At 44.4% G+C, this 26,856-nt stretch overlaps 1 protein-coding gene across 1 annotated transcript; it reads right to left on the reverse strand.

Moving 5' to 3' along the window:
- Positions 1-2,212: 2,212 nt before the first annotated feature.
- Positions 2,213-24,947, reverse strand: LOC122547487 (uncharacterized). The gene is made up of 11 exons (XM_087978031.1): positions 24,846-24,947; positions 22,723-22,869; positions 22,285-22,410; positions 16,371-16,517; positions 15,909-16,034; positions 15,022-15,172; positions 10,878-10,903; positions 8,955-9,104; positions 3,530-3,676; positions 3,081-3,206; positions 2,213-2,368 (listed from the first exon to the last, which is right to left on the reverse strand). Exons 1-11 carry the CDS (start codon positions 24,945-24,947, stop codon positions 2,213-2,215), a joined length of 1,404 nt encoding a protein of 467 aa, XP_087834157.1.
- Between the last annotated feature and the right edge of the window lie 1,909 nt (positions 24,948-26,856).

Raw genomic sequence — 26,856 nt, forward strand, 5'->3', positions numbered from 1 at the left:
TTCAGGGATCAATGCACCTGGACACCGAGATCTCCCTGCTCATCTGCAGTACCGAGAATCTTACCATTAGCTCAGTACTCTTTATTCCTGTTGCTCCTTCCAAAGTGAATCACCTCACACTTTTCCACATTGAACTCCACTTGCCACCTCTCAGCCCAGCTCTGCAGCTTATCTATGTCCCTCTGCAACCTGCAACACTTTTCTGCACTACCCACAACTCCACCGATCTTCGTGTCATCCGTAATTTTGCTAACCCATCCTGCTATGCCTTCATCCAGGTTATTTCTAAAAATGACAAACAGTAGTGGCCTCAGAACAGATTCTTGTGGTAAAGCTTGTTATCCTTAAAACAATTAACCACTCAATATGGATATAATGCAATGGTGAGTACACCATATGATTCTAGCAACTAGTTAGGCACGGGGACTTTGACATCTAAACACATTGGGGCTTGGTTTATAAACTGAGCTTCCTGTGTCTCACTGAGTCTGCCAGGTGACCACAGGAAGTTCTACAAAGTAATTATTCATCAGTCATCATTTGGCTCAGTGGTTAGCAGTGCTGCATTACAGCACCAGGGACCTGGGTTCGAGTCTGGCCTTGGGCTACTTTAGCCAACAAGCCTCCCAGGTTTGTCAAAGCCATCGCCAGGATTGTTTTAGCAAGTAGATTAACGTGGAGCTCACTGCCTCCTATCTCCATCGGTCTTTGGTAAGTGTTGTCTCTGTGGTGATGACTAACATGAGGGGACAGAGCTTTAAAATTGAGAGGTGATAGATATCAGTCAGATGTCAGAGATAGCTTTTTCTTTAAACTCAGTAATGGGGGTGTGGAATGCACTGCTGCAACAGTAGTAGACTCACCAACTTTAAGGGCTTTTAAATGGTCATTGGATGAACATATGGATAAAAATGGAATAGTGTAGGTTAGATGGGCTTCACAATGATTCCACAGGTCAGCTCAACATTGAGGGCCAAATGGTCTGTACTGTACAGTAATGTTCTACTGAGTGTTACTGAGGAGATATTTTCTGGCAGGTGCCCATCAAATGAATAGCACAGAAACTGGTCATTCAGCCCCAATTGCTCTGTGCTGATGTGCGTATTGAGACAATATCACCTCTAACTGGAGGGGAGTGGGGCTTGAAAGAAAATAAGAGAAGGGCTCGTTATGTTAGACTGGGGCTACAGCAGCAAAACTCCAACCCCTGTTCCATTTGTGGGAATTTATGAAACTCTCACCTCAGACTCGTGACACAGTTACTGTCCAAGCCCACACTAACTGCTCCTCCGTCCTCCTACAGAGAGACGAAAGAGATGCCAGTGGCTCTTTGCCAGACAGCTGCTGCCCTGTAATGCCCCCATAGGCCAAGGGCTGTTCAGCAATGGCTTGAATTCAGTTTCTAGAATGTGGTATATTGAGCTTTACCAGACTGGGACTGGCAGGGTCATAGGGCAGGAGAGGAAAATTAGCATGGTTGTTGGGTTTTATAATTAGTCAGTTCCCACTGCTGTGTCTGTCTTCTACCTGACCCAACATAGGATGGATGGTTTTGGTAGATTTGCTGTCTTCATTCCTTTCTACTAAGGAGTAGAGTCCCTGCTTGGGATGGGGAACCCCCTTCCTTCTACCTCAAGCAGAAAGTGGGCAAGGAAGAGAGAGACTGGTACGTGTGGAATAATATGACAAATACTCTAGCTACTACTAGGAACATGAGATAGACCAAGCCAATACAGAGAGAGCTTTAAATTGTCTCAGCTTGCTTCTCCTTTAGGATCTACTAGATCAGAAGTGGCTCATTGGAGAGTTGTCATTTGGGCCATCATATCTGCACCAGCCTCTCCTTCCCCCACACTGGAAAAGGAAGATTTTATTCTAATGGGGTTGTGTGCCCAATTCAGAACAGTTGGTCTAAAGCCCAGCCTATGTTGGCTCCAAACCAATTATTTACCATATGTGTTTCTGATCTGCCTTCACCATCTGACTTGATAAATAAAGGATCAAGCATAAAATGCAAGGGTTGCAAACATACATTTCAGGGAATCTACTTTCTGCAACGGACATGAAAACCTGCATCAATAATAGGAACAAGCATCAAACACAGGCAAAGTTCTCTTTAATTATGTTCAAGTTATTCAACACAGCCACTTTTGAAAAAGTACTTTTGACATTATCCAAAGGAAGACAGACAGAAACAGTACCCCATGCCCCACTAACTGCTGTCCTCCAGCGAGAGCCTGTCAAACAGGTACTCTCCCAGCCCATTCTCAGGAGCTCCCAGACGCTTCAGGTTGGTGATGTAGTCCCCTAGTCGCTTGATGATCTCAACCTCCTCAGCCAAATAGAGAGTCTCCAGGAAGTCACACAGCTGGAAGGAAGGTAAAGAGTGTCAGATATTACAACAGAAGTAGTCAGAATGTGGGAGTGATCGGCTCCTATGCAGCTCATTCTCCATCATTCAGGCTGTTTACAACTATGCCATTTTGGGGAAAAAAAAAAGAGGGAGGAGTTTCTCCCAAGTCATCTCACTGACCAGTTTAAAAAAAAAAGAAGAGGTTTCACTGAGGGGGGGGGGGGGGGGGGGGGTGCACGCAGGAGAGCACCTGAGAGCTAACTAGAGACGGACATTGGCTGGGAGGTGAATAAAATTCACCACATTAGAATCACAGACAAAGGCAGTGGTCAATATGCACAGCAACCTCCCACAGAGACTAGACATTTTGCCCCCCTCAAAAATAAAACAGCAGAAACTCCCTCCAATGTTCATTGGAGATGAACTGCAGTTTGCTGCACCAGTTTTGCCCCTCCAGTGGCTCTCCAATCTACAACACATTGGAGAATACAGAGGCACAGCTAGTCAGGGAAGAGAAAACTCAGTTTCATCCGGATATTGACCAAATGCCAAAAGGAGGATTTAGTGTTGTTACCATAAGATTCTTAAAGGCTTTGCTAGAAATGTAGCATATTCAGAAGTACATTAGATTACTAATCAGTCAGTTTGTGGCTTTGCAATGATCAGGCCAGGGTGAAGTGTTGCCCTGAGGGTCAGGCAGTGATGAGAATGAGGTGGTGAAGCTTACATGAGGGTCAGTCTGGGCAGTGGCAAGTTGGTGTAGATCCAGCAAACTCTGGTTCACATTCTTCTCCAGATCCAGGGCAACCTGCATTGCCTGCAGACCGTTACCCCACTCATCCCTCTCTGGCTTCTGAAACATGGAAACAAAAATGGACAGATCAGTTATCAACTATCAGAAGACTGCCATCATCTTGTCTACTTACACTTTCCCTCAAATCTGACATCTTATTGTTGATACTATGGGATAGAATACACTAGGGACCCCATGCACATTATCAGATGAACCTGATATGCAATTAATGCGCAATAAGGTGGAGATATTACTGTGGTTTTGGCCAGTACAGAGATCAGATAGACAAAACCCCACTGCAGGATTCCAAAACCCTGTCACTGATATGGAGCCATATCACGAGCAGCCATTTCTTTGCCCCCCCCCCCCCCCAACATTCCCACCTTCACATCCTGGAGGAGGACTCTGCCTCCACGCTGATTCTGGAATTTCAGCAGCTTCTCTGCATGTTCCTGCTTCTCCTGGGACTGAGCTTTGAAGAACTGGGAGAAATGGTGCAGGGCAACATCATCCCGGTCAAAGTACGACATCTGAAAGAGAACCATTTACATCCCATTAACACACAGGGCCCAATTCTAGTTGGTAGAAGTAGAAACTAGTCTTTTCCAGCTATATCTCACTTCTCTCCAATAGATTGGGAGAGTCATAACTCAAGGTCATGTGTTCCAGTTGTGGACATTTGGGAAAGTCCATCATTTTAGCAGAGGATCACGAAATCTAGATTATTCAAACAAAGACTATTCAGTCAAGGTCAAATTCTTTTGAGCACGAACAAACATGCAGCATCTAATAGTGGCAGAAAGAGAAAAGTCAATACGCAACACATTGGGAACGAAGACAAACTGGGAACTTCATAGATCCTGAGAATGTTGGAATTAAGGACATTTCTAAGGACATGTTAACAAATCTGAATGTCCTGACAGCAAGGGAGGGAAATACAAAATTCCTTCAACAACAATTTTTAAAAGACTAGTTTTAAAGAAGTCTTGACCAGGCAACATAAATGCTTCATTAAAAGTGGATAACATCTTGATAAAGAGATGTTAACAGCAGGCGATAAGAAGCTGTAACCCAACTGGGGAACTAATGATAGCTGGTGCCTTTATTTAATCTGTCCAGTAGATGTCCCCATTCCTTCAACATGGAGCCCAATTCCTATTCAACCATAAAGTCCGACTACAGAATCCCTCGTGTTGGAACAGGCCATTTGGCCCAAGTCCAAATTTACCTTCTGAAGAGTATCCCACCCAAACCCAATCCCTTATTTTTAAGGATCTACATTTACACCTGGTGGCTCAGTGGTTAGCACTGCAGCCTCACAGCACCAGGGACCAAGGTTCAAATTCAGCCTCGGGTGACTGTGCAAACCCGACACACATTCTCCTCATGTCGGAGAGAGTTTCTTCTAGGTGCTCTGGTTTCCTCCCACAGTCCAAAAGACATACAGGTTAGGTGACTTAGCTATGCCAAATTGCCCATAGTGCTAGGTGCATTAGTCAGAGGGAAATGGGTCTGGGTGGGTTACTCTTTGGAGGTCGATGTGGTTGGTTGGGCCGAAGGGCCTGTTTCCACACTGTAGGGAAACAAATCTAATGCACCTCACCTACATATCCTTGAACACTATGGACAATCCACCTAACACACACATCTTTGGATTACAGTAGCTCAGTGGTTAGCACTGCAGCCTCACAGCACCAGGGACACAGGTTCAATTCCAGCCTCTGGAAACTGGAGAGTTGGCACATTCTCCTCCCATCTGCATGGGTTTGCTCCAGGTTCCTCCCACAATCCAGAGATGTGGAGATCAGATGGATTGGCTATGCTAAATTGCCCAGTGTTCAGGGACATCTGTTTACCTCGGACTTGTGCACAGAACATAGGAGAATGTGTTTGGGTGGGATACTCTTCAGAAGAAGGTCAGTGTGGACCTGTTGGGCCAAAGTCTTTTCCCCCCCCCTCCACACAGTAGGGATTCTAATTCTAAAGAGAGAATTGAGGAAATGCAGAGAGAATGTAAACTCCACACCGACAAAGCAAGAATCAAACCAAAATTCCTGACACTGAGGCAGCAGTGCTAACCACAGCCACCACCCCAAACCAACACAGGGAGGTACTCTGGTGATAGTCCTGGGACATTGGTGCTTATGGCAGTCACACCCAGAGCATGTATTTTAGAGACATCTGGACAGTGTGTTCCATCCATTACTTGCAGTGACCTATTTACACACCCACATCCTATCCCACTACTTATATAATACTACCATATAGTTAGCTTAATTTAGCAAGCAGTGAGTACTACCAGAAACAGTAACAGGCTGCATCAAGTTTGGACACAAGAACAAGCTTCAGAAGTATTATAGTACAAAAAAAGAGATACATTCAGTCCACTATCTGACCATTAACATTACAACACAATCCCTTAGTTTATTCCCACTTCAAACAAAAAGTAAAATGTTTCTTAATAGATATCACTTGAATCCCAGAAGCAACACTCACCAAAGACTGATAGAGATAGGAGGCAGTGAGCTCCAGGTTAATCTGTTTGTTGACAGCAGCTTCACAATCCTGGTGATAGTTTTGACAAACCTGGGAGGCCATTTCACCAAAGCAAATGCTTTCCTCCAAAGGAAAACTCACAAAAACCACAACCCTTACCACATACACCAAGAGCCAACACCAACTACATATAAATACTCCCCTCCATCAGATTTGAACTTCGACCTCAGGAGTTGAGAAGCAGCTCAATGACATCATCAGTGGTGACCAATCACTCTTGTTAATCAATCGATCAGCTGCCATGTCCAATCAAGTTTCAGTCATCACAGGATGAGATATTGGAACTCAGGAACAATTCAGAATCGACAACTCATCGATGATGGAGGCGCAGCTACAGTCCAGCATCTGCAGTCCTTGTTTTTACCCACTGAGATGGTAACGCGAATGGAAATGAGGCAGTTAGGAAGCACAGCAAGCTCCCACAAGTTGCCATCAAATGCAGGATACAATATTGGCCAGGCTCCAGAGGGCATTAGCCCTCCTCTCAAAGTGACTGCAACGCCTTCCCGAGCAGCTGAGACACGGACAGACGCCTTCAGCAGTTCACTGTAGTACAATGCTCACTACAGTCAGTGCAGGAGGCCTGGAGCAGACCTGAGTCTATAACATGAGCTCATGTGAGACTACTCACTATGGAGGCGCAGCTACAGTCAATGAAATACTAGTTTAGTTTGCAATATCAGACAGCATTTCATATTGCTCATTTAATATCCTTATTTACAGCAATACTGGAATATAGTTATTCAGGACAAGACTGTAGTGGTTCCCTAATTGGTCTGTGGGTCTTTGCAATGATCAGGCCAGTGAGGTGTTGCCGTGAGGGTGGGGCAGTGATGAGAATGAGGAGGTGGTGAAGCTTACATGAGGGTCAGTGTGGGCTGTGGTGAGTTATTGATTAGATTCCCTACAGTGTGGAAACAGGCCCTTCAGCCCAACAAGTCCACACCAACCCTCTGAAGAGGAACCCACTCAGAACCATTTCCCTCTAACTAATGCACCTAACACTATGGGCAATTTAGCATGGCCAATTCACCTAACCCGCACATCTTTGGACTGTGGGAGGAAACAGGTGCACCCGGAGGAAACCCACGCAGACACGGGGAGAATGTGCATTGGTGTAGATCCATCAAACTCTGGTTCACATTCTTCTCCAGATCCAAGGCAACCTGCATTGCCTGCAGACCGTTACCCCACTCATCCCTCTCTGGCTTCTGAAACATGGCAACAAAGGACAGTTAAGGATCAGAACAGATCAGTCATCAGCTATTGGGAGACTGCTGTCACCTTGTCCATTTGTACTCAATGTTAAGGCACATGATAGTCAGAGACAGGCCAGTATATTCCTGACTGTGGAGTGAGGCTGTGGGATTCAATGCATCTCCCGGACAGTCCAGCCCCTGCAGAGCACATTGGAGACTCCTCTGTCTACAGAGCTGACCCGGAGAGATCAGACAGGAGAAGCAGGTCCGAAAATTCAATTCGCATACCTGGGGCTTCAGGAAGTGAAAATCCTGTCACTGACTTGAAACCACATCATGAGAGCAGCCATTCCGCCCACCCCCCTGTGGTGAAACAGTTAAAAATTATGTCCCAATACATGTGTGAATCTAACCGGAATGGAGGTGTTGCTTAGTCCCGTGTGAATCTTATTACACACCTCCCCGTGTGAATCTTCTTATCTGTATGTAACCAGAATGGAATGTGTTTTTTAGCCTTGCTCTGCTGTTCACATGAATGTTTATATCTGGAAAAGAGTATATCAGCTGGAAAAGTCTCCAGTTCGGGGAGTCTGCTCCGGGGTTACGTTTAACCGCCGAGCGTGGGTTGTTGGCAACCGCTCTACGAGAACTGACGGCTCCCAGTTCCGGTAACATGTAGAGTGAGTATAAGCCAGACCCGGGAGTCTGCTCCGGGGTTACGTTTAACCGCCGAGCGTGGGTTGTTGGCAACCGCTCTACGAGAACTGACGGCTCCCAGTTCCGGTAACATGTAGAGTGAGTATAAGCCAGACCCGTTGTAAGTATGAGACCTGGTTGTGGCGACGCTGCGGGGAATAAAATGCTCATATTCTAGCAGACTCGCCTCTTGGTCGTTTGTTCTGTGTCAGACTACTCTCCTACGAACCTGACCTTGAGAATTTTTTAAAACATTTTGGCGCTGCGAGCAGGGTCAATCGCAATTGAGGAGAGATTTTGATACAGAACAATGTTTTGGAAAAAGACTAAGAAACCAGAAGAACAAACTGTGGAGGTCCCGACCGTCCCGGGATGGCATGGATGTGGGCATGTACGTGGCAGTTTGTTTGAGAAATGGTGGGGGGCGACCGGAGGAACCCCAGGGTCGCTGCTGTCCACCCTTGAGAGGATCCCAGTCCTGCCGAAGAACCCCTTGCCTGGGGTACAGCGGAGGATGTGGGCATGTCCAAAAAGTTGAAGCGGAGTTAACAGAATTGAATGGGATTGAACTGAACTGAACTGAGTGGAACTGAAGTGAATCAAATTGAACGGAACAAAATGGAACTGAGCTAAATTGAATTGAAATGGACGGAACTGAATTGAACACAATTGAATTGAACTGAACAGACCTGAACTGAGCTGAATTGAACTACACTGAATTGACTGAACTGAAATTAACTGAAACGAATTGAACTGAATTAAGCATAATGTAACACATGTATTGGGCCAAGCAGTGGAATGTGGTGTAAAATTATGTCCCAATACATGTGTGAATCATAATGTAACACATGTATTGGGACAAGCAGTGGAATGTGGTGAAACAGTTAAAAATTATGTCCCAATACATGTGTGAATCTAACCGGAATGGAGGTGTTGCTTAGTCCCGTGTGAATCTTATTACACACCTCCCCGTGTGAATCTTCTTATCTATATGTAACCAGAATGGAATGTGTTTTTTAGCCTTGCTCTGCTGTTCACATGAATGTTTATATCTGGAAAAGAGTATATCAGCTGAAAAAGTCTCCAGTTCGGTGAGTCTGCTCCGGGGTTGCGTTTAACCGCCGAGCGTGGGTTGTTGGCAACCGCTCTACGAGAACTGACGGCTCCCAGTTCCGGTAACATGTAGAGTGAGTATAAGCCAGACCCGTTGTAAGTATGAGACCTGGTTGTGGCGACGCTGCGGGGAATAAAATGCTCATATTCTAGCAGACTCGCCTCTTGGTCGTTTGTTCTGTGTCAGACTACTCTCCTACGAACCTGACCTTGAGAATTTTTTAAAACACCCCCCCACACCCACCAACATCCCATCCTGGAGGAGGACTCTGCCTCCACACTGATTCTGGAATTTCAGCAGCTTATCTGCATGTTCCTGCTTCTCCTGGGACTGAGCTTTGAAGAACTGGGAGAAATGGTGCAGGGCAACATCATCCCGGTCAAAGTACGATACCTGAAAAAGGGATCAATTTAGATTCCATTGAACAATCACGCACAGTAAGCCAAGTGTCCTCATTCTATAGTATAATAGGTGTGGTGATTCAATGACACAATGAAATGTCTTTACTCCAGCCTCCAAGTGATTTAATTCCCCAGACAACAAACTCAACTAAATATCCACTATCTACGCCTCTCATCATCTTGTACCCAGAAACAAAGTTAAGGACAAACCACGAAGGGTCAGACACCCAGATGGGACTTGAACCCACAATGCCTGGCTTAGGAGGCCAGTGCGTTTCCATTAGGCCACTGGATTTCCAGCAGCTGCAGTCCTCACTTTTGCCTAACAAACTCAACTAGCTTCACAAATCTATATGCTGCAAGCCCAGGGATAGAAAAGAGATGACTGCCACATCCCAAGAAAAAAACCTAACCCATAAACATCTTTGCTCAATACATCATTGAGCATCTAATTAGCCCACTAGCTGGTAACATACATGGACTGATATAGAACATAGAACATAGAAGAATACAGCGCAGTACAGGCCCTTCGGCCCTCGATGTTGCGCCGATCCAAGCCCACCTAACCTACACTAGCCCACTATCCTCCATATGCCTATCCAATGCCCGCTTATATGCCCATAATGAGGGAGAGTCCACCATTGCTACTGGCAGGGCATTCCATGAACTCACGACTCGCTGAGTAAAGAACTTACCCCTAACATCTGTCCTATACCTACCCCCCCTTAATTTAAAGCTTTGCCCCCTTGTAATAGCTGACTCCATACGTGGAAAAAGATTCTCACTGTCAACCCTATCTAAACCCCTAATCATCTTGTACACCTCTATCAAGTCACCCCTAAACCTTCTTTTCTCCAATGAAAACAACCCCAAGTGCCTCAGCCTTTCCTCATACGATCTTTCTACCATACCAGGCAACATCCTGGTAAACCTCCTCTGCACCCGTTCCAGTACCTCCACATTCTTCCTATAGTATGGTGACCAAAACTGCACACAATACTCCAGATGTGGCCGCACCAGAGTCTTATACAACTGCAACATGACCTCAGGGCTCCGGAACTCAATTCCTCTATCAATAAAAGCCAGTACTCCAAATGCCTTCTTCACCGCACTATTTACCTGGATGGCAACTTTCAGAGATCTGTGTACATGGACACCAAGATCCCTCTGCTCATCCACACTACCATTAGCCCAGTACCCCAACTTTTTGTTACATTTACCAAAATGAATCACCTCACACTTAGCTACATTGAACTCCATTTGCCACCTTTCTACCCAGCTCTGCAGCTTATCTATATCCCGCTGTAACCTGCCACATCCTTCCTCACTGTCTACAACTCCACCGACTTTTGTATCATCCGCAAACTTGCTCACCCACCCTTCTAACCCCTCCTCCAGGTCATTTATAAAAATGACAAACAGCAATGGTCCCAAAACAGATCCTTGCGGAACACTGCTAGTGACGGCACTCCAAGATGAACCTTTGCCATCAACTATTACCCTCTGTCTTCTTCCAGCCAGCCAACTCCTAATCCAAACCTCCAACTCACCCTCAATGCCATACCTCCGTATTTTTTGCAGTAGTCTACCATGGGGAACCTTATCAAACGCCTTACTAAAATCCATATTCCAACATCAAAGTTGGAATAGTGTTCTATTACTAATGAATGTAAAGAGACAGCTGCAAAAACCATGTAACATTAATGTAGAAATGGGGGCAGAAGAGATGTGAACGACATGACTTTAAATTGACTAAAGTACATACAAAAGATCCGGAAATAACTATGTAGTCTTTACAGAGAAAAAGATCACATTGAAATCAAAGAGTTGTAAAAAAAAGGCATTGTCTACTGACGCAGAGGTGCACCCATCTTCACTGAGGCAACAAGGGAGTCTGAAAACTGAACGGACCCAATACACTCCAGCAAAGATATTAGATAATTGTCTCTCCCCACTGCACCTCAGCAAGACATCTCTTTCTTCCGATCAGTATATTTAGTTTTTATTGATATAAAAACAAACTGTATTCACAAAAATATCTTTATATGCATGCATAGTCACCTTAGCAGTTCAGTTCCATACAGTAGCACATGAAGAAGCAAGCCAACATTTGAGTTGGATCTATCGAGCAAAGATCCAGTTTTTAAACCCACAGAGACAACACTTACCAAAGACCGATGGAGATAGGAGGCAGTGAGCTCCAAGTTAATCTACTTGCTAACACAATCCTGGCGATGGTTTGACAAACCTGGGAGGCCATTTGACTAAAGCAGCCCAAGGCCGGACTCGAACCCAGGTCCCTGGTGATATAATGCAGCACTGCTAACCACTTAGCCAAAGGGTGACTGATGAATAATGACTTTGTGGAATTTCCTGTGGTCACCTTGCAGATTCAATGAGACACAGGAAGCTCAGTTTATAAACCAAGCCCCAATGTGTTTAGATGTCAAAGTCCCCGTGCCTAACTAGTTGCTAGAACCATATGGTGCACTCACCATTGCATTATATCCATATTGAGTGGTTAATTGTTTTAAGGCTGGCAATCTTTACCACAAGAATCTGTTACGAGGCCACTGCTGTTTGTCACTTTTAGGAATGACCTGGATGAAGGCATAGCAGGATCGATTAGCAAAATTGCAGATGACACGAAGATCGGTGGAGTTGTGGATAGTGCAGAAAGATGTTGCAGGTTACAGAGGGTTATAGATAAGCTGTAGAGCTGGGCTGAGAGGTGGCAAGTGGAGTTTAATGTGGAAAAGTGTGAGGTGATTCACTTTGGAAGGAGCAACAGGAATAAAGAGTACTGAGGTAATGGTAAGATTCTGGGTATTGCAGATGAGCAGGGAGATCTCGGTGTCCAGGTACATTGATCCCTGAAATTTGCCACCCAAGTTTTGAAGGCATACAGTGTGTTAGCTTTAATTGGTTGAGGGATTGAGTTTCAAAGCCACGAGGCACAAAACTCCGGAACATCCGCACTTGGAGTATTGTGTATAGTTCCTGTCGCCACATTATAGGAAGAACATGGAAACTTTGGAAAGGGTTCAGAGGAGATTTACTAAGATATTGCTTGGTATGGAGGGAAGGTCTTAGGAGGAAAGGCTGAGGGACTTGAAGCAGTATTATGTGAGTGTGAGAATGTGCGAGGGAGAGGAGAATGACATCATTGAGACATACAAAGGAAATCAGAGGATTAGATAGGACGGACAGTGAGAGCCTTTTTCCTCAGATGGTGATAGTTAACATGAGGTGACATAGGTTTCAGTCAGATGTCAGAGATAGCTTTTTGTTTAAACTCAGTAATAGGGGCGTGGAATGCACTGCTGCAATAGTAGTAGACTCACCAACTTTAAGGGTGTTAAAATGGTCATTGGATGAACATATGGATAAAAATCATCATCCCGGACAAAGTACGATACCTGAAAATGGGGACAATTTAGATTCCATTGAACAATCACGCACAGTAAGCCAAGTGTCCTCTTTCTGTAGTATAATAGGTGTGGTGATTCAATGACACAATGAAATGTCTTTACTCCAGCCTCCAAGTGATTTAATTCCCCAGACAACAAACTCAACTAAATATCCACTATCTACGCCTCTCATCATCTTGTACCCAGAAACAAAGTTAAGGACAAACCACGAAGGGTCAGACACCCAGATGGGACTTGAACCCACAATGCCTGGCTTAGGAGGCCAGTGCGTTTCCATTAGGCCACTGGATTTCCAGCAGCTGCAGTCCTCACTTTTGCCTAACAAACTCAACTAGCTTCACAAATCTACAAGCAGCAAGCCCAGGGATAGAAAAGAGATGACTGCCACATCCTAAGAAATAAACCTAACCCATGAACATCTTTGCTCAATACATCATTGAGCATCTAATTAGCCCACTAGCTGGTAACATACATGGACTGATAATCCAACATCAAAGTTGGAATAGTGTTCTTTTACGAATGAATGTAAAGAGACAGTTGCAAAAACCATGTAACATTAATGTAGAAATGGGGGCAGAAGGGACGTGAACGACATGACTTTAAATTGAATAAAGTACATACAAAAGATCCGGAAATAACTATGTAGTCTTTACAGAGAAAAAGATCACATTGGAATCACAGAGTTGTAAAAAAAAGGCATTGTCTACTGACGCAGAGGTGTACCCATCTTCACTGAGGCAACAAGGGAGTCTGAAAACTGAACGGACCCAATACACTCCAGCTAAGATATTAGATAATTGTCTCTCCCCACTGCACCTCAGCAAGACATCACTTTCTTCAGATCATTATATTCAGTTTTAATTGATATAAAAACAAACTTTATTCAGAGAGAGTGAGTGAGTGAAGGAGAAGATTGACATCATTGAGACATACAAAGGAAATCAGAGGATTAGACAGGGCGGACAGTGAGAGCCTTTTTCCTCAGATGGTGGTGACTAAAATTGAGAGGTGATAGGTATCAGTCAGAGATAGCTTTTTCTTTAAACTCAGTAATGGGGGCGTGGAATGCACTGCTGCAACAGGAGTACACTCACCAACTTGAAGGGCGTTTAAATGGTCATTGGATGAACATATGGATAAAAATGGAATAGTGTAGGTTAGATGGGCTTCACAATGGTTCCACAGGTCAGTGCAACATTGAGGGCCAAATGGTCTATACTGTACTGTAGTGGTCTATGTTCACCTGAGTGTTACTGAGGAGATATTTTCTGGCAGGTGCCCATCAAATGAATAGCACAGAAGCTGGTCATTCAGCCCCAATTGCTCTGTGCTGATGTGCATATTGAGACAATATCGTCTCTAATGGGAGGGGAGTGGGGCTTGAAAGAAAACAAGAGAAGGGCTAGTTGTTAGACTGGGGCTACAGCAGAAAAGATCCAACCCCTGTTCCATTTGTGGGAATTTATGAAACTCTCACCTCAGGCTTGTGACACAGTTACTGTCCAAGCCCACACTAACTGCCCCTCTGTCCTCCAACAGGGGGGGGTGGGGGGGGGGAAGAAAAAAAAAAGAGATGCCAGTGGCTCTTTGGCAGACAGCTGCTGCCATGTAATTCCCCCATAGGCCAATGGCTGTTCAGCAATGGCTTGAATTCAGTTTCTAGAATGTTGTATATTGAGCTTTACCAGACTGGGACTGGCAGGGTCAAAGGGCAGTAGAGGAAAATTAGCATGGTTGTTGAGTTTTATAATTAGTCAGTTCTCACTGCTGTGACTGTCTTCTACCTGAGCCAACATCGGATGGATGGTTTTGGTCAATTTGCTGTCTCCATTCCTTTCTACTAAAGGAGTAGGAGTCCTGCTACTGTATGGGGAACCCCCTTCCTTCTCCTTCAAGCAGAAAGTGGGCAAGGAAGAGAGAGACAGGTACGTGTGGAATAATATGACAAATACTCTAGCTAGTACTAGGAACATGAGATAGACCAAGCCAATACAAAGAGCTTTAAATTGTCTCAGCTTGCTCCTCCTTTAGGATCTACTAGATCAGAAGTGGCTCATTGGAGAGTTGTCATTTGGGCCATCATATCTGCACCAGCCTCTCCTTCCCCCACACTGGAAAAGGAAGATATTATTCTAATGGAGTTGTGTGCCCAATTGAGGACAGGTGGTCTATAAAGCTCAGCTGACGTTGGCTCCAAACTAGTTATTTACCATATGTGTTCCTGACCTGCCTTTACCATCCTTATTTATCAAGTCCGATCAGGCATAGAATGCAAGGAGGGTTGCAAACATACATTTCAGGGAATCTACGTTCTGCCACAGACATGAAAACCTGCATCAATAATAGGAACAAGCATCAAACACAGGCAAAGTTTTCTTTAATTATGTTCAAGTTATTCAACATAGCCACTTTTGAAAAAGTACTTTTGACATTATCCAAAGGAAGACGGACACGAGCAGTATTCAAAGCCCCACTAACTGCTGTCCTCCAGCGAGAGCCTGTCAAACAGGTACTCTCCCAGCCCATTCTCAGGAGCTCCCAGACGCTTCAGGTTGGTGATGTAGTCCCCAAGTCGCTTGATGATCTCAACCTCCTCATCCAAATAGTGGGTCTCCAGGAAGTCACAAAGCTGGAAGGTAGAGAGTGTCAGATATTACAAGAGAAGTCAGAACGTGGGAGTGATCACCTCCTATGCAGCTCAGTCTCCATCATTCAGGCTGTTTACAACTGTGCCATGGGGGGGGGGGAAGGGAGGAGTTTCTCCCAAGTCATCTCACTGACGAGTTAAAAAAAAGGAGGTTTCACTGAGGGGGGGGGCGCGCGGGCGGTGGGAGAGCACATGAGAGATAATGAGAGACTGACATTGGCTGGGAGGAGGTGAATAAAATTCACCACATTAGAATCACAAAGGCAGTGGTCATTATGCACAGCAACCTCCCACAGAGACAAGACATTTTGCCGACAAGTACAGGATAAACATTAGACAAGATCCAGAGGGTACATCACCACCCCCCTCAAAAATAAAACAGCAGAAACTCCCTCCAATATTCATTGGAGATGAACTGCAGTTTGCTGCACCAGTTTTGCCCCTCCAGTGGCTCTCCAATCTACAACACATTGGAGAATACAGAGGCACAGCTCGTCAGGGAAGAGAAAACTCAGTTTCATCCGGATATTGACCAAATGCCAAAAGGAGGATTTAGTGTTGTTACCATAAGATTCTTAAAGGCTTTGCTAGAAATGTTGCATATTCAGAAGTACATTAGATTACTAATCAATCAGTTTGTGGCTTTGCAATGATCAGGCCAGTGTGAAGTGTTGACCCGAGGGTCAGGCAGTGATGAGAATGAGGTGGTGAAGCTTACATGAGGGTCAGTCTGGGCAGTGGCGAGTTGGTGTAGATCCAGCAAACTCTGGTTCACATTCTTCTCCAGATCCAGGGCAACCTGCATTGCCTGCAGACCGTTACCCCACTCATCCCTCTCTGGCTTCTGAAACATGGAAACAAAGGACAGTTAAGGATCAGAACAACCAGCTGTTTCAGGTTGCTTTCACCTTGCACATTTGTCAATGATATTAAAAGGAGCCACAAGAGTCAGACAGGTCAATATATTCCTTACCATGGAGTGGAATTTAAAGAATTCACTGCTCCTTGTGCATCTCCCCTACACAGCAGATTTCAGACTTGTCTATGGGGCTGATCCCAAGATCAAACAGACAAAGCTCGACTAGAACTTTGATTCCCACACCCCCTTCAGGATGTGAAAACCCTGTCACTAACTTGAAGCCACATCATGCAAGCTGCCATTCACCCTCCATATTCCCACCTTCACATCCTGGAGGAAGACTCTGCCTCCACGCTGATTCTGGAATTTCAGCAGCTTCTCTGCATGTTCCTGCTTCTCCTGGGACTGAGGTTTGAAGAACTGGGAGAAATGGTGCAGGGCAACATCATCCCGGTCAAAGTACGACATCTGAAAGAAGAATTTCTATCCTGTTAACACATCACACGCAGTGACCCAAGTGGTCTCAGACTTCTGGTGATTCAATGACAGAATTAAGGGTCTTTACTCAAGCAGTGTTGTTCCTCAGGACAAACTGGCTCAACTAGCTTCACAAGCCACTATGTAGCACCTCTAGGGACAGGAAGGAGCTACAGTTATAGTCAGAGATGTACAGCCTGGAAACAGACCCTTCGGTCCAACCTGACCATGCCGACCAGATACCCCAACCAAATCACGTCCTACCAGCCAGCCCATATCCCACCAAACCCTTCCTATACATATACCCACCTAAATGCCTTTTTAATGTTCCAATTGTACTCACCACTTCCTCTAGCAGCTCATTCCATACTTGTACCAGCCTCAGAAAAAGTTGCCCCTTGGGTCTCATCTTTCCCCTCCCACCCTAAACCTATGCCCTCTAGTTCTGGACTCCCTGACCCCAGGGAAAAGGCTTGGTCTATTTATCCTATCCATGCCCCTCATGATTTTGTAAGCCTCTACAAGGTCACCTCTCAATCTCTGACACTCCAGGGAAAACAGCCCCAGCCTGTTCAGCCTCTCCCTATAGCACAGATCCTCCAACCCTATCAACATCCTTGTAAGTCTTTTCTGAACCCTTTCAAGTTTCACAACATCTTTCAAATAGAAATCACACAACACCCGGTTATAGTCCAACAGGTTTATTTAAAGCACTAGCTTTCGGAGCTCCGCTCCTTTATCAGGTGGTTGTGGAAGTTAAGATCAAGTTCATGGAAGAAGGGCTTATGCCCGAAATGTCGATTCTCCTGCTCCTTGGATGCTGCCTGACCTGCTGCGCTTTTCCAGCAACACATTTTCAGCTCTGATCTCCAGCATCAGCAGTCCTCACTTTCTTCATGGAATTTATAGCCAAAGAAGTCCAGTGTCATGGAGATGTGTGTTATTGTCTAGGCCAGACCACTCAAAACATTCTTAAACAGGCAACCCAGACCATAACTTTGCAATTTGTTTCAGACGGTGTACAGTGAAAATTACCCAGAGTAAGATAGCTAGGTTGACTTCTAGGTTTAAAAACAGACAGAGATTTATTCAGAAAATTACACAATAAAACACAAAGAACAGAATAAAAAAACCTCTACAGAACTCAGTCTATCTAAACTGGACTTAATTATGCTGTTCCAAATATATACAACAGGCCCAATAAGCAAACACCCTTAAAACACAGTGAAATGAAATAAAAGGATCAGAGGCTTACAGGTTGAAGTTAGCAGGGCAGAAAGAGAGAGAGAGAGAGAGCCTGTTTTCACAGAGCTCACTGCTGAACTCCCAACTAGTTCTGTACTGAACTGATCAGCTAGAGAGCTGACCACTCCCCTTTCATTATACAGGTCACTTCTAAAACATGACCACTTTGGCCTGAAGTCTCGTCTGTTTACATATAAACAAAAGGCCTCTCAAAATCCTTTTTGTCTCTGTACCAAACCAGACTGATCAGAGCCCGGCGTGGTTTATGACCCATCCGAAAAAAAAAGTCAAGGACACAATATTCCTGAGAAAAGGAACAGCTTTTAGAAGAAAGGGACTAGCTTTGTGATAACTCCCCCCTTAAAAAATGAACCATCAATATCAAAAGATGGCTTCATTTTGAAAACCCTTCTGAAATTCGATTAATAGTCCAAACACACATATACACTGTACTAATCATACACATGCAAATATACAAAACCACATGCGAATTCAGGCTGTGGCACACCCCTCACCGAACGCCTCCTTATCTCATTCCGGACTCGATAACGCATTGGTAATCACATTTTCACGACCTGCCACCTGCACAATTGTCACATTGAATGGCTGTAACAACAAGCTCGATCTAAACAGGCTGCATTTTTGTCCTCACATTTCTCTACAAATGTCAATGGGTTATGATCGGTGTATACGACTGTCTCAGATGCATTGCTGGTAATATAAACTCAGAAATGTTGGAATGCCAACACCAAGCTCAAAGTCTCTTTCTCCACCATTGAATATTTCTGTTGATGAATGTTCAACTTCCTGGAAAAATACCCAATGGGTCTCTCTATTCCCTCGTCATCCTCCTGCAGGAGCAGCGCACCGACACCCACATCACTGGCATCGATAGCCAACTTGAAAGGCATTGTGTAATCCGCTGTGGCTAATACTGGGGCAGTGGCTATCACAGTTTTTAGGCTGTCAGTCTGCTGTCCACTGAAACGTCTTGCCCTTTTTTAACAGTCCGGTGAGGGGAGCAGCCACATTGCTAAAGTTCGGCACAAACTTTCAGTAAAACCCTCTCAATCCCATGAACTGTAGTACTGCCTTTTTCATCGACGGTGTGGGAAATCCCCAATTACATTCGTTTTCACACCCCGTGGGGCCATTTGTCCATGTCCAATAACATGGCCCAGGAAGGTGACTTGGGCTTTGGCAAGTTCACCTTTAGCTAGGTTGGTCACCAAGCCTGCCTTCCAAAGTTAATCGATCAAGTCCAATAAATGCTGTAAATGTTCCTTCCACGAGTGACTAAAAAATCACCAGGTCATCAATATACACCAGACAGTTGGGTAACCTGGCAATGACCTTATTAGTCAGTCTCTGAAATGTGGCTGGAGCGATTTTCATACCAAATGGCATGAGTTTGAACTGATATTGTCCATTTGGCATTACGAAAGCCGAAATTGCCTTTGCTCTCTCTGACAGAGGTACTTGCCTGCAGCCTCTGAGCAAGTCCAACTTAGAAATGTAAGTTACTTGTCCCATCTTTTTGACACAGTCCTCCAACTATGGAAGTGGATATGCATCAGTCTTTGTAACAGCGTTGACTTTGCAATAGTCCACACATAACCATTGGCTCTGGCACCGTGACTATGGGTGAGCTCCAGTCACTGTAACTCACTTCGATTATGCCATTATCTCCTTCTGAATCTGTGCCAACTTTAGAGGGTTATGGCTATAAGGATGTTGCTTAATCAGAACAGCATCTCCCATCTCTACATCATGCACAATTAGGTTAGTACTTCCCAGTTTATTTCCCCAGATCTCCGCATGTGATAGCAATAACTCTTTCAGGTCATTTCAATTTTCTTTTGGAAGGTAACTCAATAATTCATCCCAATTTTTGACAACTTCCTCATTGTCCAATTTGATTTGAGGAATGTCCAATTCAGAATCCTCTGAACCTAGTTCTTCCTTCGGTGCTGTAATCGTTAACACCTTCTCCTCTTGCTTTCCTTCCCTGTCAAAATACCTTTGGAGCATATTCAGATGACACATTCTGTGGGATGTCTTCCTGTCTGGAGTCTTTATCAAATAGTTCACCTCACTCAATTTCCTCTCGATTTGATAAATCCACTAAGCGTGGCTTTTAAAGGTTCATCTATCCCCAATTGCAAACTTGCGAATTTGAGATTTCTCATCTGCTTCCTTTTTCATTGTGATACTTTTATATGCTGTCTGGCCTCCTCTCCAGCTCTATTTAATCATTCTCTAAAGGTTGACACACAGTCCAAATGGGTGGTCTCAGAATTCTAACTTCTTCATTTCTCCACCTTCAATTTTAACAGTCCTCTTCAGTTATGCCTCCAAATGAATTCAAATGGACTGAATTTGGTTGATTCATTCAGTGCACCTCTGATTGGAAAAATCATAAATGGAACTCCCTTATCCCAATCATTTGGTTAATCCTGTCCATAAACCCTCAATCTGATCTTTAGTGTTTGATCACTCTCGTGCTCCCTGTGATTCTGGATGGTACACAGTAGATTTGAATTGTTTCATTCCCCAACTCAAAAAGATGTGCAGGTTAGGTGAATTGGCTGTGCTAAATTGCCCGTAGTGTTCAGGGATGAATAGATTTGATGCATTAGTTAGAGGAAAATGTAGGATAATTGGGGGGGAAAAACAGATGGGTCTGGGTTCATTACTGTTTGGAGGGTCAGTCTGGAATTGTTGGGCCGATTAGCCTGTTTCCACAGTGTGGGGATTCTATAATACCTATAAGCTCCTGGCGTTTGGATGTGAAGTTTGATTCTTGATTGGACTGGATCTCTACTGATACGTTTTTTTTTTAAAAATAAAAAAAAAATTGATGTGGACCAATTCCTCTGCAACCCTTTTTGCTATGATATTGCATAATGGGACTGCCTCTGGAAACCTCATCAATATATTCATTCATTGTTAATAATGCCTTATTCCAGCTTTTTGTTTGAGGTCGGGGAACCTACATAATCAAAACACTTGCAAAAAGATTCCTCAAATGCTGGAATAGGTATTAAGTGTGCAGGATTTATTACTGCCTGCGGTTTTCCTAGTTGAAGTATGTGACCTGGCTGGCAAAAATCCAACTACATCCTTATGTAGTCCAGGCCAGTAAAAGTGTCTTTGTATTTTAGACAGTTTCCCCTCAAGCCTAAATGACCTCCAAGTGGTAGCTCAGGTGCCACTCAGCGTCTCCTTTCAATCCCGACTGGCAAAAAAAAAAAATCTGATGTACTTCTGCCCATTTCTCATCTGCTTGAATGTGTGTTGGCCTTTTTTCCTCATTAAGAAATCATTGTCATGGAATATGAAATTCAGGCTCAGTTTTCACCACCTGACTCCCATTTGCTGAGGGGAATGTGATTAAAACTGCAATATCTTAGACCTGCCATGCTCATGGAAGAGCTACACTACTGACTCTAAAGGAATGGAATAAAACCACAAAACCCAAAATTGTTAGCCTTTTGAAAAATCAGGAGAGGGAGATCCACTGAAATCACTACTGGAATTTAGATAAAGCCAGAGATTATTCTGGAACAAATTCCAAACACTTGCAAAATGCAAATTGAAAAGTTAAAGCCAGTGAACAGAACAGATAGTGGGAGAGATCAACTTTTATTTCCAAATCACTTCACTACAAAGTTCCTGGAGGAATTCTCCCAATGAGAGTTGGATACACAAAGGACAAAGACTGCAGTCAAAGGCCCCACTAACTGCTGTCCTCCAGCGAGAGCCTGTCAAACAGGTACTCTCCCAGCCCATTCTCAGGAGCTCCCAGACGCTTCAGGTTGGTGATGTAGTCCCCAAGTCGCTTGATGATCTCAACCTCCTCATCCAAATAGTGGGTCTCCAGGAAGTCACACAGCTGGAAGGAAGGTAGGCAGTCATATATTAGAAGGAGCCAGAATATGGAGATTTGTTTTCTCTACAAAAGAAAAGTCACTCTTACTGCTTTAGATGGTCACTCCTTGGTAGGATCTTCAAATCTGGTCAAACTTCCAAAAAGACATTACAAAAAGCATTGAAGACCTTTGTATTTATAGTATGTTGCAAGACCTGAGCCATGAAAGTGTGAAATGTGGTCACATGTCATGTAGAAAAAGTTCAAAGTGTACAGCAAGCTCCTAAAGAGGGGGCACTAATTCTAAGTGTATAATCCTGGCTGACAGGAGAATGGGTATAGGCTGCTCCACCAACAAGACAGGGCCATAAGCTTTAACACTGCACAAGAAAGATGACACCCAAGTATGATAGTACTGAGGCAGTGCTGCATGGTCAGCTTCATGTATCAATTTGGGAGACTGACTGGAATCTGTAGCTTTAAGAAAACTGCTCATGGAGTCAAAGTTGGTATCAGGAGTCCCTATTTAAGTAATTGCCAGAGTACTTGAAACAGATCATACCTATATGTTGCATAATTAATATTTGACTTGGAAAATTAACAATTGCCTAGCAGTGATGAGAATGAGGTGGTGAAGCTTACATGAGGGTCAGTCTGGGCAGTGGCGAGTTGGTGTAGATCCAGCAAACTCTGGTTCACATTCTTCTCCAGATCCAGGGCAACCTGCATTGCCTGCAGACCGTTACCCCACTCATCCCTCTCTGGCTTCTGAAACATGGAAACAAAACAGACAGATCAGTTATCAACCATCAGAAGACTGCCATCATCTTGTCTATTTACACTTTCCCTCATATCTGACATCTTATTGTTGATACTATGGGATAGAATACACTAGGGATCCCATGTACATTATCAGATGAACCTGATATGCAATTAATGCGCAATAAGGTGGAGATATTACTGTGGTTTTGGCCAGTACAGAGATCAGATAGACAAAACCCACTGCAGGATTCGAAAACCCTGTCACTGATATGGAGCCATATCACGAGCAGACATTTCTTCACCCCCCCACATTCCCACCTTCACATCCTGGAGGAGAACTCTGCCTCCACGCTGATTCTGGAATTTCAGCAGCTTCTCTGCATGTTCCTGCTTCTCCTGGGACTGAGCTTTGAAGAACTGGGAGAAATGATGCAGGGCAACATCATCCCGGTCAAAGTACGACATCTGAAAGAGAACCATTTACATTCCATTAACACACTGGGCCCAATTCTAGTTGGCAGAGGTAGAAACTAGTCTTTTCCAGCTATATCTCACTTCTCTCCAATAGATTGGGAGAGTCATAACCCAAGGTCATGTGTTCCAGTTGTGGACATTTGGGAAAGTCCAACATTTTAGCAGAGTATCAGGAAATCTAGATTATTCAAACAAAGACTATTCAGTCAAGGTCAAATTCTTTTGAGCACGAACAAACATGCAGCATCTAATAGTGGCAGAAAGAGAAAAGTCAATATGCAACACATTGGGAACAAAGACAAACTGGGAACTTCATAGATCCGGAGAATGTTGGAATTAAGGACATTTCTAAAGGAATAAGACCATGTTAACAAATCTGAATGTCCTGACAGCAAGGAGGGAAATACAAAATTCCTTTAACAACAATTTTTAAAAGACTAGTTTTAAAAAAGTATTGACCAGTCAACATAAGTGCTTCATTAAAAGTGGATAACATCTTGATAAAGATGTTAACAGCAAGCGATAAGCAGCTGTAACCCAACTGGGGAACTAATGATAGCTGCTGCCTTTATTTAATCTGTCCAGTAGGTGTCCCCATTCCTTCAACATGGAGCCCAATTCCCATTCAACCATAAAGTCCTACGACAGAATCCCTCGTGTTCGAACAGGCCATTTGGCCAAAGTCCAAATTTACCTTCTGAAGAGTATCCCACCCAAACCCAATCCCTTATTTTTAAGGATCTACATTTACACCTGGTGGCTCAGTGGTTAGCACTGCAGCCTCACAGCACCAGGGACCAAGGTTCAAATTCAGCCTCGGGTGACTGTGCAAACCCGACACACATTCTCCTCATGTCGGAGAGAGTTTCTTCTAGGTGCTCTGGTTTCCTCCCACAGTCCAAAAGACATACAGGTCAGGTGACTTAGCTATGCCAAATTGCCCATAGTGCTAGGTGCATTAGTCAGAGGGAAATGGGTCTGGGTGGGTTACTCTTTGGAGGGTCGATGTGGTTGGTTGGGCCGAAGGGCCTGTTTCCACACTGTAGGGAAACAAATCTAATGCACCTCACCTACATATCCTTGAACACTATGGACAATCCACCTAACACACACATCTTTGGATTACAGTAGCTCAGTGGTTAGCACTGCAGCCTCACAGCACCAGGGACCCAGGTTCAATTCCAGCCTCTGGAAACTAGAGTTGGCACATTCTCCTCCCATCTGCATGGGTTTGCTCCAGGTTCCTCCCACAATCCAGAGATGTGGAGATCAGATGGATTGGCTATGCTAAATTGCCCAGTGTTCAGGGACATCTGTTTAACTCTGACTTGTGCACAGAACATAGGAGAATGTGTTTGGGTGGGATACTCTGCAGAAGGTCAGTGTGGACCTGTTGGGCCAAAGTCTTTCCCCCCCCTCCCCCCCTCCACACAGTAGGGATTCTAATTCTAAAGAGAATTGAGGAAATGCAGAGAGAATGTAAACTCCACACAGACAAAGCAAGAATCAAACCCAAATCCCTGACACTGAGGCAGCAGTGCTAACCACAGCCACCACCCCAAACCAACACAGGGAGGTACTCTGGTGATAGTCCTGGGACATTGGTGCTTATGGCACTCACACCCAGAGCATGTGTTTTAGAGACATCTGGACAGTGTGTTCCATCCATTACTTGCAGTGACCTATTTACACACCCACATCCTATCCCACTACTTATATAATACTACCATATACTTAGCTTAATTTAGCAAGCAGTGAGTACTACCAGAAACAGTAACAGGCTGCGTCAAGTTTGGACACAAGAACAAGCTTCAGAAGTATTATTGTACAAAAAAAAAAAAGAGATACATTCAGTCCACTATCTGACCATTAACATTACAACACAATCCCTTAGTTTATTCCCATTTCAAACAAAAAGTAAAATGTTTCTTAATAGATATCACTTGAATCCCAGAAGCAACACTCACCAAAGACTGATAGAGATAGGAGGCAGTGAGCTCCAGGTTAATCTGTTTGTTGACAGCAGCTTCACAATCCTGGTGATAGTTTTGACAAACCTGGGAGGCCATTTCACCAAAGCAAATGCTTTCCTCCAAAGGAAAACTCACAAAAACACAACCCTTACCACATACACCAAGAGCCAACACCAACTACATACAAATACTCTCCTCCATCAGATTTGAACTTATACCTCAGGAGTTGAGAAGCAGCTCAATGACATCATCAGTGGTGACCAATCACTCTTGTTAATCAATCGATCAGCTGCCATGTCCAATCAAGTTTCAGTCAGCACAGGATGAGATTTTGGAACTCAGGAACAATTCAGAATCGACAACTCATCGATGATGGAATTGCTGATGGACCTCTGATCTCCTTTTCAAAGGCAAACTCTGAACGGGTTTGAAATGGAAAAGACAAGGAAGCTTGGATTGATGTGTCATTAGGACAAGTACAAAACTTAAGGGAATTGGTTTTGCTCTGTTGGTTTATAGAGCAGTATGATACCAACAGCCTTGGTTCAATTCCCATCACCGGCTTGAGGTTACCATGAAGAACTCTCCTTCTCAACCTCTTCCCTGCCTGAGGTCTGGTGGCCCTCAGGTTAAATCACCACCAGTCACTTCTCTCTAATGAGAGAGCAGCGACTATGGCACTACAACAACAAAACTTAAACACGGGTATAATGTCAAAGCTGGTGGACAAAGAGGTGGCTATTATAGTCATCAATTGCTGAAAATAAAATATATTCCAACTCCTCATTTTGACACTGTGTGGGGCAGTGTGTGAAGAGAAGGCTGAAGTCAATTGGCAGAGTTATATTGGTTTGTTACTCTGAGGATTCTATTCCCCTAATGTTTCAATAGCAGTGTTGGCACCTCATTGAAAATAGAGCGTCATTTTCAGGAAATGAGTTTAAAGCAATAGAAGCAGTATGTTTACAGGTCACCCAATAGAAGCATCTTCTGATAGATTGACCACTGAATCCCTTCAGTGCAGAAAGTGGCCTTTTGAGTCATTGCATCCCAAACGTATAACCCCAGATGTGATTTTTATCAGGGCTAACCAACCTAACCTGCACATCTTTGGGAGGAAACCCAGGCAGAGACAGGGAGAAAGTGCAAACTCCACACAGACAGTCACCCGAGGGTGAGATCGAACCTAGGTCCCTGGTGCTGTGAGGCAGCAGTGCTATCTACTGAGCCAAATGATGATGTTGTGGAACTTCCTGTGATCACCTTACGGATTCAATCAGACACAGGAAGCTCAGTTTATAAACCAAGCCCCAACGTGCTGTCGCTGTCAAAGTCTCCATGTCTAATTAGTTGTTAGGATCATATTGCGGGAACACCATTGCGTTGTATTCAGGTTGAGTTAATTGGCTGAAGGATAACAATCTCTCCAGAGTGTTTGTGATGCAATATTTTCTGGCAGGTGCACATCAGACACTGGCCATTCAGCCCAATTGCTCCGTGCTGATGTGCTCATTGAGACAATATTGTTTCTAATGGGAGGGGAGGGGGTGGGAAGAAGATGGGCGGAGGGCTGGTTTAGTTAGACGGGGGGGCTAACTGGGTGATAGCAGCGAGGAGCCCACAGCACGGCTCCAACCCCTGTCCCAGCCGTGGGAATTCAGGGAGCTCCTACCTCCTCTCACACCCCGCACTAATTCTCTCTCTCTCTCTCTCTGAGAAAAGAGATGCATGTGACCTTTTGTAGATTGCAGCTGCTGACCTTATCCAGGGTCAGGATCAGTTCAGAAATTGTTTGAACTCAGTTTCTCGAATATTGTTGGTGTGAAATTATACACTGAGCTTTACCAGGCTGGGACTGGCAGGGTCAAAGGTCAGTACAGCAGGAGTGCACTGTGGGTTTGGAGTTGGGTTTTATAATTGGCCAGTCCTCACTGCTGACACCATCTTCTATCTGAGCTGACATGGGATGGATAGACGGCTTTGGTCAATTTGCTGGGCCCATTTC

Source organism: Chiloscyllium plagiosum, unplaced genomic scaffold, assembly GCF_037043375.1.
Source record: "Chiloscyllium plagiosum isolate Xiang-an unplaced genomic scaffold, Cpla_swu_hap1 HiC_scaffold_33, whole genome shotgun sequence".
NCBI classification, from domain to species: domain Eukaryota; kingdom Metazoa; phylum Chordata; class Chondrichthyes; order Orectolobiformes; family Hemiscylliidae; genus Chiloscyllium; species Chiloscyllium plagiosum.

Coding starts and splice junctions, on each gene's coding strand:
- LOC122547487 (XM_087978031.1), bottom strand. CDS start 24,947: ATGGCCTCCCAGGTTTGTCAAAACTATCACCAGGATTGTGAAGCTGCT. Junction 22,870..24,845: donor CCTATCTCTATCAGTCTTTG/GTGAGTGTTGCT, acceptor GTTCTCTTTCAG/ATGTCGTACTTTGACCGGGA. Junction 10,904..15,021: donor GCTCTCGCTGGAGGACAGCA/GTTAGTGGGGCT, acceptor TTCTCTGTAAAG/ACTACATAGTTATTTCCGGA.